Raw genomic sequence first — 17,737 nt, 5'->3', positions numbered from 1 at the left:
ACCTAGATCACTTCCTAAAGGGTGTATTTCGAGCCTTTGAGATGTTCAATTTCCTAGACTGGTGCTTGGGGGCCCTTAGCAAGAAGACCTCCCCTGCGGACAAGGACTCAGCCATGCTCTTAATGTCCTGCATGGATAAAGCTATTAGGGATGGATCTGGCGAGCTTGCTTCAATGTTTGTGTCAGGAGTGCTTAAGAAAAGGGAGCAGCTTTGTACCTTCCTTTCCTCCAGCATCACACCTTGTCAAAGGTCTCAACTCCTTTTCGCTCCGCTCTCTAAGTTCCTGTTTCCCGAAGAGCTTGTTAAGGACTTGTCTGCGGCCCTGATTCAAAAGGACACCCATGATCTTGTGGCCTCTTCAGCTCGTAAGACTAAGGTTGCTCCCTCAGTCCCCAGGACTTATCGCACCCCAGTGGCTGATACTCCTGCTACGAGGTTTATTCCGCCCTTTCGTGGTAGAGCCCCCAGCCGAGGAATCTCCCGTCCAGACTCTTCCAGGAGCAAGTCTAGGAAAGGTTCCAAGGCTTCTAAAGGCAAAAACTGACTCTCCTCCTCTCCAGACAGCAGTAGGAGCCAGACTCAAGATCTTCTGACAAGCCTGGGAAAAGAGAGGTGCAGACGCCCAGTCTGTCAGTTGGCTGAGGGAGGGTTACAGGATACCATTCTGCCGCAAACCCCCTCTGACCACATCTCCCATCAACCTCTCTCCCAACTACAAGGAAAAGGACAAGAGGCTAGCGTTGCACCAGGAGGTGTCGCTCCTGTTACAGAAGAAGGCAGTGGTTATAGTCCGGGACCATCAATCCCCGGGCTTCTACAACCGTCTCTTTCTGGTGGCCAAGAAGACAGGAGGTTGGAGACCGGTGCTGGACGTCAGCGCGCTCAATGCATATGTCACCAAGCAGACGTTCACTATGGAGACGACGAAGTCGGTCCTAGCAGCGGTCAGGCAGGAGGACTGGATGGTCTCGTTGGATCTGAAAGATGCTTACTTTCACGTTCCTATTCATCCAGACTCCCAACCTTTCCTGAGATTCGTTTTTGGAAAGGTTGTCTACCAATTCCAAGCCCTGTGTTTTGGCCTAAGCACAGCTCCTATGGTGTTTACGCATCTGATGAGGAATATAGCAAAATTCCTCCACTTATCGGACATCAGAGCCTCCCTTTATTTAGACGACTGGCTGTTGAGAGCCTCCACGAGTCGTCGCTGTCTGGAGAGTCTCAACTGGACTTTGGACTTCATCAAAGAACTGGGTCTGTTAGTCAATTTAGAAAAGTCCCAGCTCATTCCCTCCCAATCCATTGTGTACCTGGGAATGGAGATTCGGAGTCAGGATTTTCGGGCTTTTCCATCGGCCCCAAGGATAAGCCAAGCCCTAGATTGCATCCTGAGCATGCTGAAGAGGAGCAGTTGCTCGGTGAGACAGTGGATGAGTCTCACAGGGACCCTTTCATCGTTGGCCCTGTTCGTCGAGCTAGGGAGACTCCACCTCCGCCCTCTCCAATTCCATCTAGCAGCTCATTGGGACAAGGGTTTGACGCTCGAAGCAGTCTCTATCCCGGTCACCAAAGAGATGAAGACCACTCTCTTGTGGTGGAAGACCAATCTCCTTCTCAGGGAGGGCCTATCGTTGGCGATTCAGACCCCCAATCTTCATCTCTTCTCGGATGCATCGGACTCGGGCTGGGGCGCGACCTTGAACGGACAGGAGTGCTCGGGAACGTGGAACGAGGAACAGGAAACGCTCCACATCAACTGCAAGGAGCTACTAGCAGTTCATTTAGCCCTATTGAACTTCAAGTCCCTCCTGCTAGGCAAGGTGGTGGAGGTGAACTCCGACAACACCACAGCCTTGGCTTACATCTCCAAGCAAGGAGGGACCCATTCGAGGAGCCTATACGAGATAGCAAGGGACCTCCTCATTTGGTCAAGAAGTCTAAACCTCACCCTAGTTACGAGGTTCATTCAGGGCAACATGAACGTCTCAGCAGATCGCCTAAGCAGAAGGGATCAGGTCATCCCCACGGAATGGACCCTCCACAAGAGCGTGTGCAACAGACTTTGGACCTTGTGGGGTCAGCCGACAATAGATCTTTTTGCCACCTCCATGACCAAGAGACTTCCTTTGTACTGTTCCCCAGTTCCAGACCCAGCAGCAGTTCATGTGGATGCTTTTCTGCTGAACTGGTCCCATCTCGACCTTTACGCATTCCCACCGTTCAAGATCATAAACAAAGTCCTTCAGAAGTTCATCTCGCACGAAGGGACACGGCTGACGCTGGTTGCTCCCCTTTGGCCTGCAAGAGAATGGTTCACAGAGGTACTACAATGGCTGGTCGACGTCCCCAGGACTCTACCTCTAAGAGTGGACCTTCTACGTCAACCTCACGTAGACAGGTTGCACCCAAACCTCCACGCTCTTCGGCTGACTGCCTTCAGACTGTCGAAAGATTCGCTAGAGCTAGAGGCTTTTCGAAGGAGGCAGCCAGAGCGATTGCCAGAGCAAGGAGGGTATCCACTCGTAGAGTCTACCAATCCAAGTGGGAAGTCTTCCGGAGCTGGTGTAGAGCCAATGCAGTTTCCTCTACCAATACCTCTGTAACCCAAATAGCTGACTTCCTATTACATCTTAGGAATGAGAGATCCCTTTCAGCTCCTACGATTAAAGGGTACAGGAGTATGTTGGCTTCAGTTCTCCGCCACAGAGGTTTGGACCTTTCTTCCAACAAGGACCTTCAAGACATCCTTAAGTCTTTTGAGACTTCTAAAGAACGTCGTCTACCCACTCCAGGCTGGAATCTAGACGTAGTCTTAAGGTTCCTTATGTCACCTAGGTTCGAACCTCTCCAGTCAGCTTCCTTCAAGGACCTTACCCTCAAGACTCTTTTTCTCGTCTGCCTTGCAACAGCTAAAAGAGTCAGTGAGGTTCATGCCTTCAGCAAGAACATTGGGTTCACATCCGAATCTGCAACATGTTCTTTACAGCTCGGATTCTTAGCTAAGAATGAACTTCCTTCACGTCCTTGGCCTAGATCGTTTGAAATTCCTAGCCTCTCCAACATGGTAGGTAACGAGCTAGAAAGAGTTCTTTGCCCTGTCAGAGCTCTCAAATATTATCTTAATAGGTCAAAACCTATTCGAGGACAGTCAGAAGCCTTATGGTGTGCAATCAAGAAACCTTCGAGGCCCATGTCCAAAAACGGGGTTTCGTATTATATAAGGCTTCTGATTAGAGAAGCCCATTCTCACTTGAAGGAGGAAGACCTTGCTTTGCTGAAGGTAAGGACCCACGAAGTGAGAGCCGTAGCTACTTCGATGGCCTTTAATAAAAACCGTTCTCTGCGGAGCATAATGGATGCAACCTATTGGAGGAGCAAGTCAGTGTTTGCATCATTTTATCTTAAAGATGTCCAGTCTCTTTACGAGAACTGCTACACCCTGGGACCATTCGTAGCAGCGAGTGCAGTAGTAGGTGAGGGCTCAGCCACTACATTCCCTTAATCCCATAACCTTTTTTAACCTTTCTCTTGAATGCTTTTATTGTTGTTTTTATGGTTGTTACGGTAGGCTAAGAAGCCTTCCGCATCCTTTTGATTTGGCGGGTGGTCAATTCATTCTTGAGAAGCGCCTGGGTTAGAGGTTGTGTAGAGGTCCTTTAGTAGGGGTTGCAGCCCTATATACTTTAGCACCTTAGAGTTGATTCAGCCTCCTAAGAGGAACGCTGCGCTCAGTAAGGAAGACGAACTTAAAAAAGGCAGAGTAACGGTTCAAGTCGACTTCCTTACCAGGTACTTATTATTTCATTGTTATTTTGAGATAACTGATTATATGAAATACGGGATACTTAGCTATCCTTTAATCTTGTACACTGGTTTTCACCCACCCCCCTGGGTGTGAATCAGCTACATGATTATCGGGTAAGTTTAATATTGAAAAATGTTATTTTTATTAGTAAAATAAATTTTTGAATATACTTACCCGATAATCATGATTTAATTGACCCTCCCTTCCTCCCCATCGAGAACCAGTGGACCGAGGAAAAATTGAGGAGGTGTCAACAAGAAGTACTGTAGTACCTGGCCACAGGTGGCGCTGGTGAGTACACCCCCTTCTAGTATTGTGATAGCTGGCGTATCCCTCCCGTAGAATTCTGTCGGGCAACGGAGTTGACAGCTACATGATTATCGGGTAAGTATATTCAAAAATTTATTTTACTAATAAAAATAACATATTTCGTCAGAGTCATGGGGCATGAGTGCCAAAGCCAGGTTTGTTTCTGAAGGGGGAGTTTGATCATTCTTGGTCAGGACCCCCTTCAACCTCTTCAAAGTGCACTTATAGTTCCGTTCTTAGTCCAAATTCTCCTGCTTGAGGGAGGAGAAGTCTCTTGGTTTTCAACATCCCAGTAACACCTAATTTCAGTTCAGCGGAGTCAGAGAACTTTGTGATCAAGTTTTCATTTTGTCACCGTTCTGGCACTCAATTGTGAGTGTAGTGAACTTGGAGAGGTTACCATGGTTACTTTGACAGTGGGATGTACGCTCATGGATCAGGATTTTGACAACCCTTTAGGGTCAAAGATGCCACTGAGCATGATCAGAACCTGATCACATGGCCTTGGACAGAATGAATTCTCACAATGCCAGACTGGGTAATTCACTGTAGTATAGCCGCTGCATTAAAATCCTGCCTTTCACACTCTTGATAAAGGATGTTGTAGGTATCTGAGGGTACAAGCCTGTTTCCTCTTCAGGTTGATCCTGCAGTTTCTGTTTTGATGGCGGAATTGACTGCAAAGAGACTCAATACTGAAGGCAGGGTCTTTTCAGCCCTCGAATCTGCTGTCACAGAAACTTCTATGACCAGCCTCCAGGTGGCTTCCTGGATCAACCAGAGGTCCAGTGCACTCTCTTACTTTACCACTACTCGAGATTCGTCAAATCCTGAGATGTAGGCTAAGTACAGCAAGTAAGTTCTATCTGATGCAAAAGAAATTTCTGTCATGGCACACCATTTAACTGGCTAATGGACCAACGTCATGTGAAGAACTACAAGAACTTCTGTTATTTAATCGCATGGTGACCCCCCCCCCTTATCAGTATCCCTGTATGAAATTTAGCATTACAGAAAGTAAAGGAAAGTATCGCAAAACTTCAAGTGGGACACCCCCTTATCAGTATCCCAGTATGAAATTTAGCATTACAGAAAGTAATCAAAGGAAAGTATCGCAAAGCTTCAAGTGGGACACCAAGAATTGTATTGTCACAAAAATTGTTTTGTTTAGTCTTAGGTGTTTCAAAGTTAAACCATAAGATGTACACATTTTATTATACAGTCTATTCAGGTTTTGAATTTTATGGTGTATAGTTTATTAAGATATTTTGTCATTTTTTTCTTGTGCAAGATGTCATTTGCCCTATAGCACATTAAAAATTCAGCATAAAACTTGTACAGTATGCTTAAATTATCCGCAATACGATTAGAATGAGTGCATTTCTGGGAAGTGTCTGTTAATACATGTTACCAATCATAGTCTGTTCTAACTTAGATTAACATAACCTAATCATCTTTGTTTAGCAATGGCTTTACTCTTTGACCCTTGCCATGCGCCTTAGTTATCTGTTTCCGCAGTATGCACTCAATCCCAAACGATCATAATACAGTAGCTATAATAGACCTGAATTTAGCCACATGTACTAACAGCCTGCTTAAATCACATTACAGATGCTAATCACTAAGCTAATGAAGATACAATTACCAGTTACCAACTTGAATAAAGTTACGGGTAATGCGTGTCTAGATGAATTTATGGTTGTTATCATCGGATTTTTTCCGTAAAGAAATATTGCCACACGTTAGGATGTCAAAAAATCATGTCTTTTCACGAGTGGTTGTTTTCCCCCGCATGGTTCGTCTAAGCAATCTTCAGTGCATAGTATACTCGGTCTGTCGGCATTTATTCGAGATGGAGAACGTAAAGAAGAGAGAGGGGGGTCTTTGTATACCTGCATAGTAAAAAGGGTGCTAACGGTTTTATGATCTTTTGTAAATATTAATATAGTGTACCTCTGCTATTACAGTGTACAGTACAATAATGATAATAATAATAAGTAGAAGATTAATAATGATAATTATAATAATAAGACAATACATATTAGTCACTGACAAATAGCAACAGAAGAGGAACGCTTACCCTCTGCAACAGCTGAACCACGACTACTGCATGGGGAAAACCTTTCTGATGGGTGCCATAGAATTCTTAAATATTCTAAACCACCTGGTACCATGCGGATTAGCAGTGCATGCGGTTAGTATCACTACCGTCTGGAGATTCTTCCACTCGGAGAGTGTGTGATCTTCCTTGATTTTTTTTTCCTGACGGACAAACCGTACGGATTCAATTCCCTCGTGTGAAGTGGGCCTTACGGTCAACACTTACTGTACTTTCTTTAAGAAATACACTGAAGGCTTTAATATATGGAATAAGTTTGCTTGTTGTCTTAGTCTAGATATGTGATCAAGTTGTCTAAAACTTATTTGTAGATGTTAAAGTAATGATTCTATATATATATCCAACTACTACCACGTTAGTCTTGACCAACAACTGGACACCTGGTGGCTCTACCTTGATCATCCATACAGAAGTAAAAGAAACATGTTTGTATAAAGGAATGTTTTTGTGTAGAATTTGGAGGATGATTAGTATAACCTTAACTTTTTTTATAGATATTCCTTTACTCCTGAAATATCCCTATGCAATTATTTTAAATATTACAGCAATATATGCTAGGATTAATCTTAATTTAATGTTTTGCCGGTAGGAAAGAAGAAGAATGGCCTCAGGGATGGGGAAGAGCCACCTCAAGAAAAATTGTCTGTCTCTCTTGTAGATCCATGCTGGGATTTAATTGATCCTAATCCAGATATTCACACACTGTTCTTGACTTTTAATAACCAGTTTTTCTGGGGTCGATTATCTGGTATTGAAGTCAAGTGGAGCCCTCGCATGACATTGTAAGTTTTGCTGAATTTTATAGTAAAAATGCTGTTTTTCATCATTCTTAAGTTTATATTCCCGAGCTTCTATTATTTTTGCATTTAAGTTTGTAATTACTTATTACTGTAATTCTTTTGGAAAGCAATAGTGATAAAAATTATAATGTATCCAAATGATGAATAAAGCTCTTGTTCTCACATGTAATACAACCATCAGCTTTTAATAGGAGTGTGACTTCAGCGAACCTGGGACGTCTTAAACTTTTGACAAGCTAAACAATGATTGTCTTTTGAGTGAGAAGTAGCCCTGCCTAACCCCTATGGTAGAGCAAACCTTACTTGGTCTCAGACTGCCAGACAGTACAGATTTACTTTTCAACGTCCTCATCTGGCAGTTTTAATCGTTTACTTTTTCTTTCAGATTGATTAAAGGTCTTGCAAAGTCGTGTTCAAGGAATATTAATGGGAGAGGCCAAGAATATTAGTTTTCCTGATAACTGTAATTTTGTGACCATTTCTTTGCTCCTTGCTATTATTCAACATACTTTTTCTTGTTAGTCAGCATGGCTGTTGCTAATCTATCACTCTTGTATGTGGCCTTACAATGGCAATGATAACTGTAATCTAAGAAAGCTAGTTTTCCCTTGACATTGCTGGTGCTGCTGTTGGATGAAGAGTTATGCCACCGTGGACTGTTAAGGGAAGGGCGTTTAGCCTTTCTTTTTATCTTTCAGTGTATGTATAGGGAATGTATCTATTCTGGAAGACAATCCGGGTACTTTATGTTCTCAGGTTATGTATTGGAAGTGTTTCCTTCCCCCCGAGAATACGTTTTGGTACACAGTACAGGTCTTTACATGCCTGCTACCTATGCTCGGTCTAGTCAAGACCAAGCATGTGCACCCTTAACAGGATTGCACTTCTGCCATTGTCCCCTTCCTTCTTCAGAGTTCCATAGACAAGAACTCAGAAGGAGCAGGATGGAACCTACAATTAATGAGCTGCACAAGCCTGATAACATAAGAAACTGTCTCATCCCAGCTACATAATCACCATGCGCTATCTCTACACATATGATCACCATGTGTACGAGCTCCATGATCATGATCACCATTACATGATTCCCTGACCTGTACTTGGTCTTTTTCAATATTAAACTTACCCGATAATCATGTAGCTGTCAACTCCGTTGCCCGACAGAATTCTACGGGAGGGATACGCCAGCTATCACTATACTAGAAGGGGGTGTACTCACAAGCGCCACCTGTGGCCAGGTACTACAGTACTTGTTGTTGACGCCACCTCACTTTTTCCTCTGTCGTGCTTCCGGCAAGACGTTCTTGGATACGCTTATGATTTTGGAGTATTGTTCACGGTTTGGTGAAGTTTTTCTCTAAAATTTGCAGCTATTCGCTATACTGGAAACTTCTATATTAGCTTAGTTAGCTTTTGGAATTAATTTGATTAATTATGGTGACGAAGAGAGTATGAACTCTCTTTCACCTTTAAATGGCCGACCCTTCCCTTAGACGGAAGTGTTGGTGTCTAAGAGAGTATAGACTCTCTTTCTTAATTTTGCTTAACAAAAGTTATAGATTTATTTTATATCTCTCCGCCTTTTATAGGCCTCTTCGATTAACTTCCTTTTATTATAAACTTATTAAAATTAATTTTTATATTTGTTTATATTCGACCTTTCCTAATATAGGCGGTCTTTTCTTGGTACCGAAGTTAATTAACATTGAGCCCGTCATTTCGGTTTTACCTGTTAACATATTATGCTATTTTAATGTTTTTTGAAAGAATTTCTTTGATAGTCTCGTACTGTTTTCAAAGTTGAACTAACGTTTTGTTTTGTCTCTGCAGTTGTTGACGTTCAGAACGTTCAACTTGCGTTCTATCGTTACGATAGAGAGAGAATTTTCACGGTGTCACGTTGCAGTAAGAGTAACCGTGTCTAGCGTTTTGTTCATTCTTTCTTAACTTAATGGTTTTAATTCTAATAAAGGAACTTTTCATTTTGGGAAATATTTTCCTTTAACAATAATATGTTTTAACGATATATATGATTGGGCTCTTCTCTCAGGTTCTAAGTCAAGAGAGAGAGAGAGAGAGAGAGAGATAGAGACGTAGGGAGAAAGAGGAGGATAAACGTTTCGTTCAAGCGAGTAACGTTGTTATCGTTTTTGCTCTTCTCCCTAGTCTCTTTAGGGGAAGAAGGTAAACGTTTCTAGAGTTTTTCTTGTTCTCAAGCTTTATGCGGTGAGAGAATTTAAACGTAGTTTATTTGATCTAGTGTTTAGTCTCTTTCCAGCCACTGAATTATTTATCTTTCATTAGATTTTTCTGTTACATTGTAATTCTGTTTTCGCAATTACTAACTTTTGAGAAAGGATAGAATTGCGTGTTTCAGGTACAAACCACTTAAAGTTTCGAGTTCAGTGAAATAAGTGCAAACAGAAAATCAAAAGTGATAAGTGATTAGCGCAAAGTGTCAGTGTTGTGCGTGAGGGTACTTCTGTGCGTGCCAGTCGTCCTCCCAGTCCGGGACCTCTTGCAAGCTCCCAAGCCCAGGGGAGAAGCAATGTCGAAGGGCAAAAGGATTCGGCAGGCCTTGATCGGCGCACAGAAGTATCCTCGGTGGTTGCGGGCGTGTCTTACAGAGACCGTCACTCCCACCCGCAGACGATTGAGCCCTTATTTTGCTCGTCTGCAGAAGAAATTTCGGGGAGAAAACGCTGGTCTCAGGTCTCAAGACCTCTTAAACGTAAAGTCCAGACCTATGCCAGACGTACGAAGTTAGAGTTCTACAACCCGGATGCAGTCATTGGGTTAGCTCTGACTCTCCGCAGTCATCAGGTGACGGCACACCTCCTCAGAGAGGTAAGGTGATGCCGTAACAGATCTCATCTTCTGTTAAGGCTTTGCCTCAGCAGACCTTAGCGTCTGCCGACCCCAAGATGACTTTGCTGCAGTCCATGCAGTCACAGCTTGCGGTCTTAATGCGTGAGTGTCAGGCTGAGAAGGTTACACCTCCTCCTGCGATCGCTCCGCCTCACCGCAGTCCAGTCTGCCAGGCGTACGATGTTGAGGTTCCTCAGGATACCTTACCGCGTACTGAGTTGCCAGTTACCAGCGGTGTGCAGCAACCTCCGCCTTCCTTAAGGCAACCTCAGCAATGGGAGCAGGAATCTTATGCCTTACTTCCTCCGCTTCCGCTTGCGGTTCCACCAGAGAGGCAACAATCTCTTGAGGTACGACAACCTCTTCCATCAATGAAGCAGCCACCTCAGCACTCGCTGCAGCTTAGGCTAGCTCCTCAGGAACCTCAACTCGCGAGACAAGAACTGCGTTCTGCGCAGCCGCTACCTCAACTCTCGCAGCTCACACCTCAGGAACCTTAATTCGTTCCTCAGGAACCTGCTACTGCGCATCCGCAACCCTTACAGCAAGCGCAACTCTTGAGGCAGCAACCTCATGCTATGAGTCAGCCACCTCAACGCATGCATCTGCCACTTTCTCCTCAACTTGAGAAATAACAAATGACAATAATAACACCTCATTACTTTCATAACTTGCACTTGTAATCATATACATGTATGCCTACACAAACATTATGATAATGGAGGTTATTTGTCTTACTTTTATAAAAATATATATGTATTCCTTGCAATATATTTTTAACAATATCGCAAAATATGGCAAAAATATCTTCAAAACAAAATGAATCATGAGTTATGAATGTAAGGTAAATATTATGTTGATATTAAAACCCCATGCAAGCATGCATAAAGCACTCTAGCACTGGTCATGGAATTTCTGAGAAATGTTAAACGCCATGCAACACGCTCTGCTTACCTTACAGCATGCTCTACATTCAGCATGCTCTGCATACAGCATGCTCTGCATACAGCATGCTCTGCATACAACATGCTCTGCATACAGCATGCTCTGCATTCAGCATGCTCTGCATACAACATGCTCTGCATACAGCATGCTCTGCATACAACATGCTCTGCATACAGCATACTCTGCATTCAGCATGCTCTGCATACAACATGCTCTGCATACAGCATGCTCTGCATTCAGCATGCTCTGCATACAACATGCTCTACATACAGCATGCTCTGCATACAGCATGCTCTGCATACAACATGCTCTGCATACCTTACCGCATGCTTCTCAGTCACACATCTTTGGTTGTTGCCAACTCACTAGACTGTCAAGCAGTTTCATAACGTTGCCTTCTAGTCTGCTGCTTTTGCACCAGTGAAACCCTCACTGAGAGAACTTAGCTTTTCTCGGATATGGTTCCTGTAGATGAGAAAGTGCTTTTCTCCCTCCTTCTGATATTCCCTTGAGGACTCTGTCATTTGGAGAGGAGCCTTTAGCTGCGTAGCCTCCTATGGACTTTTATTTAAGCATAACATGCTTCCAGGGAAGGTAATGGTTCCACTTCAGTCGCTAATCCCGTCTGTTACCACACCTGCTCCCATAGTCCTTGAGCTGTGTTGCAAGACATGCAGTCCAAGCTTAGTCCTTGTTAGAGGATTTTTTTGTTTACGGAGTCAATGTGTCACTGGGAAGACGTTCAACAACCAGCAGAAGTGACTTGTTGTGACGCAGTGCGGCAACCTCAGCAACCCGATAAGGAGTTGTCTGTACGACCCAGACAGTCTAGACAGCTTCGGGTTGTCACTGTACTTCCTCGCTTCCCCATGGTTGACAGTTCACAGACTGTGCAGCAGTACCATGATCTTGTGTCCGGCTCCGTCAGACGACTGGCTTTTAAGAGCTCCCACAAGTCGTCGCTGTCTGGAGATTCTCAAATGGACTATGGATCTGACCAAGGAACTGGGCCTCCTGGTCAATTTTGAGGAGTCTCAGCTCGTCCCATCCCAGACCATTGTCTCCTTGGGTATGGATCTTCAGAGTCGAGCTTTTCGGGCTTTTCCGTCGGCCCCAAGGATCTTCCAAGCCCTAGAATGCATCCAGAGCATGCTGAGAAGGAACCGATGCTCAGTCAGGTAGTGGATGAGTCTAACAGGGACACTTTCATCGCTGGCCCTGTTCATCGTGTTAGGGAGACTCCACCTCCCCCCCCTTCAGTATCATCTAGCTGCTCACTGGATAAAGGACATGACGCTAGAGACGGTCTCAGTTCCTGTTTCCGAAGAGAGGAGGTCTTCTCTCGCGTGGTGTAAGAACAGCTTTCTTCTCAAGGAAGTCTACCTTTGGCTGTTCAGAAACCCGACCGCCGTCTCCTCTCGGACGCATCAGACACGGGCTGGGGTGCGACTTTGGACGGACAAGAATGCTCGGGAACATGGAATCAGGAGCAAAGGACACTTCACATCAATTGCAAGGAGTTGTTGGCGGTTATTCTGGCCTTGATAAACTTCAAGTCCCTCCAGCTTAACAAAGTGGTGGAGGTGGACTCTGACAACACCACAGCCCTGGCTTACATCTTCAAGCAGGGAGGGACTCTTTCGTGGAAGTTGTTCTAGATCGCAAGGGACCTCCTCATCTGGTCTAAAGATCGAAAGCTCACGCTGGTAACGAGGTTCATTCAGGGCGGTATGAATGTCATGGCAGATCACCTCAGCCGGAAGGGTCAGGTCATCCCCACAGAGTGGACCCTTCTCAAGAATGTTTGCAGCAGACTTTGGGCCCTGTGGGGTCAGCCAACCATAGATCTGTTCGCTACCTCGATAACCTAGAGACTCCTGTTGTATTGTTCTCCGATTCCAGACCCAGCAGCAGTTCACGTGGATGCTTTTCTGCTGGATTGGTTCCATCTCGACCTGTATGCATTCCCGCCGTTCAAGATTGTCAACAGGGTACTTCAGAAGTTCTCCTCTCGCAAAGGGACACGGCTGACGTTGGTTGGCTCCGCTCTGGCCCGCGAGAGAATGGTTCTTAGAGGTACTGCAATGGCTGGTCGACATTCCCAGGACTCTTCCTCTAGGAGTGAACCTTCTAAGTCTACCTCACGTAAAGAAGGTACACCCAATCCTCCACGCTCTTCGTCTGACTGCCTTCAGACTTTCGAAAGACTCTCAAGAGCTAGGGGCTTTTCGAAGGAGGCAGCCAGAGCGATTGCCAAAGCAAGGAGAACATCCACTCTCAGAATCTATCAGTCTCAAGGGGAAGTCTTCCGTAGCTGGTACAAGACCAATGCAGTTTCCTCAACCAGTACCACTGTAACCCAGATTGCTGACTTCCTGTTATATCTAAGGAAAGTAAGATCCCTTTCAGCTCCTACGATCAAGGGTTACAGAAGTATGTTGGCAGCGGTTTTCCGCCACAGAGGCTTGGATCTTTCCACCAACAAAGATCTACAGGACCTCCCTAGGTCTTTTGAGACCTCAAAGGAACGTCGGTTGTCCACTCCAGGCTGGAATCTAGACGTGGTCCTAAGGTTCCTTATGTCATCAAGATTTGAACCTCTCCAATCAGCCTCTTTTTAGGACCTCACATTAAAAACTCTTTTCCTCGTGTGCTTGACAACAGCTAAAAGAGTAAGTGAGATCCACGCCTTCAGCAGGATCATTGTTTTCACATCTGAAACGGCTACATGTTCCTTGCAGCTCGGTTTTTGCTAAACGAGCTTCCTTCACGTCCTTGGCCTAAGTCGTTCGAGATTCCAAGCCTGTCCAACTTGGTGGGGAATGAACTGGAGAGAGTACTTTGCCCAGTTAGAGCTCTTAGGTACTATCTAAAAAGGTCTTAACCTTTACAAGGACAATCAGAAGCCTTATAGTGTGCTATCAAGAAACCTTCTTTTCCAAGTTCTAAGAACTCAGTTTCTTACTATTCAGGCTTCTGATTAGAGAAACACATTCTCATCTGAAGGAAGAAGACCTTGCTTTGCTGAAGGTAAGGACACATGAAGTGGGAGCTGTGGCTACTTCAGTGGCCTTCAAACAGAGCCATTCTCTGCAGAGTGTTATGGATGCAACCTATTGGAGAAGCAAGTCAGTGTTCGCATCATTCTATCTCAAAGATGTCCAGTCTCTTTACGAGTACTGCTACACCCTGGGACCATTCGTAGCAACGAATGCAGTAGTAGGCGAGGGCTCAGCCACTACATTCCCATAATCCCATAACCTTTTAACCTTTCTCTTGAATACTTTTTATGGGTTGTACGGTCGGCTAAGAAGCCTTCCACATCCTTGTTGATTTGGCGGGTGGTCAATTCTTTCTTGAGAAGCGCCGAGGTTAAAGGTTGTGATGAGGTCCTTTAGTATGGGTTGCAGCCCTGTATACTTTAGCACCTTTGAGTTGATTCAGCCTTCCAAGAGGAACGCTGCGCTCAGTAAGGAAGACGATCTTATTAAAGGCAGAGTAACGGTTCAAGTCGACTTCCTTACCAGGTACTTATTATTTCATTGTTATTGTGGATAACTGATTATATGAAATACGGGATACTTAGCTATCCTTTAGTCTTGTACACCGGTTTTTCACCCACCCCCCTGGGTGTGAATCAGCTACATGATTATCGGGTAAGTTTAATATTGAAAAATGTTATTTTCATTAGTAAAATAAATTTTTGAATATACTTACCCGATAATCATGATTTAATTGACCCACCCTTCCTCCCCATAGAGAACCAGTGGACCGAGGAAAAAGTGAGGTGGCGTCAACAACAAGTACTGTAGTACCTGGCCACAGGTGGCGCTTGTGAGTACACCCCCTTCTAGTATAGTGATAGCTGGCGTATCCCTCCCGTAGAATTCTGTCGGGCAACGGAGTTGACAGCTACATGATTATCGGGTAAGTATATTCAAAAATTTATTTTACTAATGAAAATAACATTTTTCTGTGGTGAGAATGTCCGTGTAGAACTCCCATTCTTGTACTAGGTGCAGTGTCTGCAGGTGCTACTACCTCTGGCAAAGAATCATCATTGAATGCCTAACAAAAACGTACTCACTTAGGCAGATCATTCTAGTACTGTACGCTCTCTCCTCGTTTGTGAGGTGAATACTGTACTATGTACATGGAACGTATTTTAAGCCCTGGCTTATATTAACTTTGCAATTTGTTTACAAAAAAAAAACAACAGTTCCGAGATTTTATGTTTTTGAAGTTATAATGTCATTGACTGTATGTTTATAATAGAAGTACACTTTACAGATGTGCTGGAGTGTGTTGTTATGAACGTCGGGGAGGTCTTTGTTCAGTGCGATTATCCTTACCTCTGCTGAAACTTCGACCTCGGAAAGATTTGGTAGAAACGCTGTTGGTGAGTTAAATTGATTAATTTGCTGTTATCAAGAAATATTTTTTGACTGTTGATTGTAAGGCCCTCAGAGTATTTGTTTGTTTAATTAACCGATTTAATCATATTGTTCATGAAATGCCTCCCTTCACTCCTCACTCATCTGTTTACCATAACCAAGTTGACATTATCCCCATTGTTACTTTTCCCCAGAAATGTTGGATTTCCTTTATTTTCTGTATCATTGACGTAGGAAAAATCTATTTCTGGGCGAAGGACCTGTGCCGCCCAGTGAATAAGCTCCATTTAGCACTTATTCTTAGGTAATTTACTGCTAAATATACCAGAGAAAAAATGTAAAGGAGTGCTAGGTTAACTAGCTCGCTCACCTATTGGTGTCGGTATAAAATTGGGCGTATATTCCAGAGGTCCCGCACTATTTAGATTAATCCACGACAGAGAACCCCAATAGAGGAGAGCCGTTCAACCTCACTCGGTACTACTACAATGCATCCGCTCAGAACCCAACTCCTTAGCACCCAAAGTTTGGGGACTCCAAGGGAGAGGAGCTGGGAGGGTTCACTGGGCGGCACAGGTCCTTCGCCCAGAAATAGATTTTTCCTACGTCAAAATCCCTTTTCTGGGCTCGAACCTGTGCCGCCCAGTGAATCTATACAAGAGAAAAATGTCACCAAACTTGCAAAATAAAGGAAAAAACATAAGCGTAAGAGAAATACAGGATGCTTTAATCAGAGATGAGTACCAAAAAACAATTATAAGGGTATCTTAAATATGAACAAAAATCCAATAAGGTAGGTATAATAATGCCGTGAGTGATAATATATACAGATACTCAGGAGCATAAAATTTACAAATATAACAACAGTATTCAGGTGCGAGACCAACGAATACAATAGGGTATAAATGAGGCAGGTAAGAGGGAGAGATAAAGAGTCAAGGCATTAACCTGAGTTACTCGTGAGTAACTACGCTCCCTGCGGCTACTGTAGAAAATTTTAGGGCTTCCAAATGTTTAAGGTAGTGTTTCTTGAACACTGACGGTGATTTCCACCCTGTATACCTGGAAAGGTCTGTAAAATTCATGTGGTGAAAGAAGTTCACCGAGGTGGCAACCGCCCTGATATCATGTGCAAGAGGAAAAGAGTCAGGGTTAGCTTGTTTAATAAAATACAAAATTTGTTGCCTGATCCCTTTAATAGTAATGGTACCGCCTTGTTCTCTAACGAATAGAGGCCCCGAGGAGTTAGAGGAGGTCCGGGATAGATAAGACCTAAGAGTAGTGACAGGGCACAGCGACGGATCTTGCGTGAGGGGAACAATTTTCCAGGAGGTCCATCTGTTTTGAGGGTCTTCATTCTTAGCCAAAAAGAATTTGTTAGGAGAAAGAAGGACCTCTCCTGAAGGCAGAAAGTCAATATGACCCGGGTCTCTCGACAAGGCTGCCAATTCAGAAATTCTTGCCCCGGAAGCCAAGCTCACTAGAAAAAGTGTTTTCCTGAGAAGGGGCATGTAATCACAAGAACTGTTAATGGTATCAGAAGCCAATTTGAGTACGTCATTAAGGAACCAGGTCACCGGGGTAGGACGAGTAACCGGTTTCAGTCTGGCACAAGCTTTCGGAATTGAAGCTAACAAAGAGTCGGTTAAGTCTATGTTAAAACCCACTAGGAAGATCTTTTTCAGAGCCGATTTAATAGTGGTGATAGTATTGGCTGCCAGACCTGATTCTAATAAAGATCTAAAGAAAGTGACTGTAAGGTTCAAGTTCATACAGTTCACGTCTAAGTCTATTAAAAATTTTGCCAACTTTTTAACTGCAGAGTCATACTGACGGATGGTGGAATCCCGTTTATCCGATTCTAGGAACAAGGTGTTTTGAGGATCAATATTGGCACCATGCATAGCCGCAAACTTCATAAAGTCCATAAAGTTAGGGCGCTCTGAATGTTTGAGAAAGCGTACACAACGCGTGTTTGTACTATCTGAGACAGAACCGGATTGGGTATCGGGTGAGGGTATAATCTCAACTCCCGCAGGAGAGGATACCAGTTGCTCTTGGGCCAGTTGGGTGCGACCAAGGCTACTTGTCCCTTGAAGGATCTCAGTTTGTCTAGAACTTTCAGCAAAAGATTCACCGGGGGAAAGAGATAAATCTTTTCCCAGTTGTCCCAATTCTGTGACATGGCGTCTGTGGCGTAAGCCTGAGGGTCTAGATTGGGAGCCACATATACTCTCAATTTGTGGTTGGATTCCGTGGCGAAGAGGTCCACTTGGAGACCGGGAACCTGAGAGAGAATCCACCGAAATGACTTTAGATCGAGTGACCATTCCGATTCTAGAGGGGAGGTCCGGGACAGGGCGTCTGCCACTACATTCCGGACTCCCGCCAGGTGGACAGCTGAAAGATGCCAACGGTTCGAGGCTGCTAGGGAGAATATGGCTACTAGAACATGGTTCAGAGGCCCTGACTTTGACCCGCCTCTGTTGAGGCAGC

At 44.3% G+C, this 17,737-nt stretch overlaps 1 protein-coding gene across 1 annotated transcript in view; it reads left to right on the top strand.

Moving 5' to 3' along the window:
- LOC137638623 (DNA-dependent metalloprotease dvc-1-like) overlaps nucleotides 1-17,737 on the top strand; it is a 47,987-nt gene that overhangs the window by 14,054 nt on the left and 16,196 nt on the right. Inside the window, exons 3-4 of the mRNA XM_068370876.1 lie at nucleotides 6,824-7,016; nucleotides 15,138-15,246. Coding sequence (XP_068226977.1) covers nucleotides 6,824-7,016; nucleotides 15,138-15,246 — 302 coding nt within the window. The remainder of the gene's footprint in view (nucleotides 1-6,823; nucleotides 7,017-15,137; nucleotides 15,247-17,737) is intronic.

This window comes from Palaemon carinicauda, chromosome 3 (assembly GCF_036898095.1).
Source record: "Palaemon carinicauda isolate YSFRI2023 chromosome 3, ASM3689809v2, whole genome shotgun sequence".
NCBI classification, from domain to species: Eukaryota; Metazoa; Arthropoda; class Malacostraca; order Decapoda; family Palaemonidae; genus Palaemon; species Palaemon carinicauda.
The sequence above is the reverse complement of the archived record's forward strand: the minus strand, read 5'-3'. Positions and strand labels throughout refer to the sequence as shown.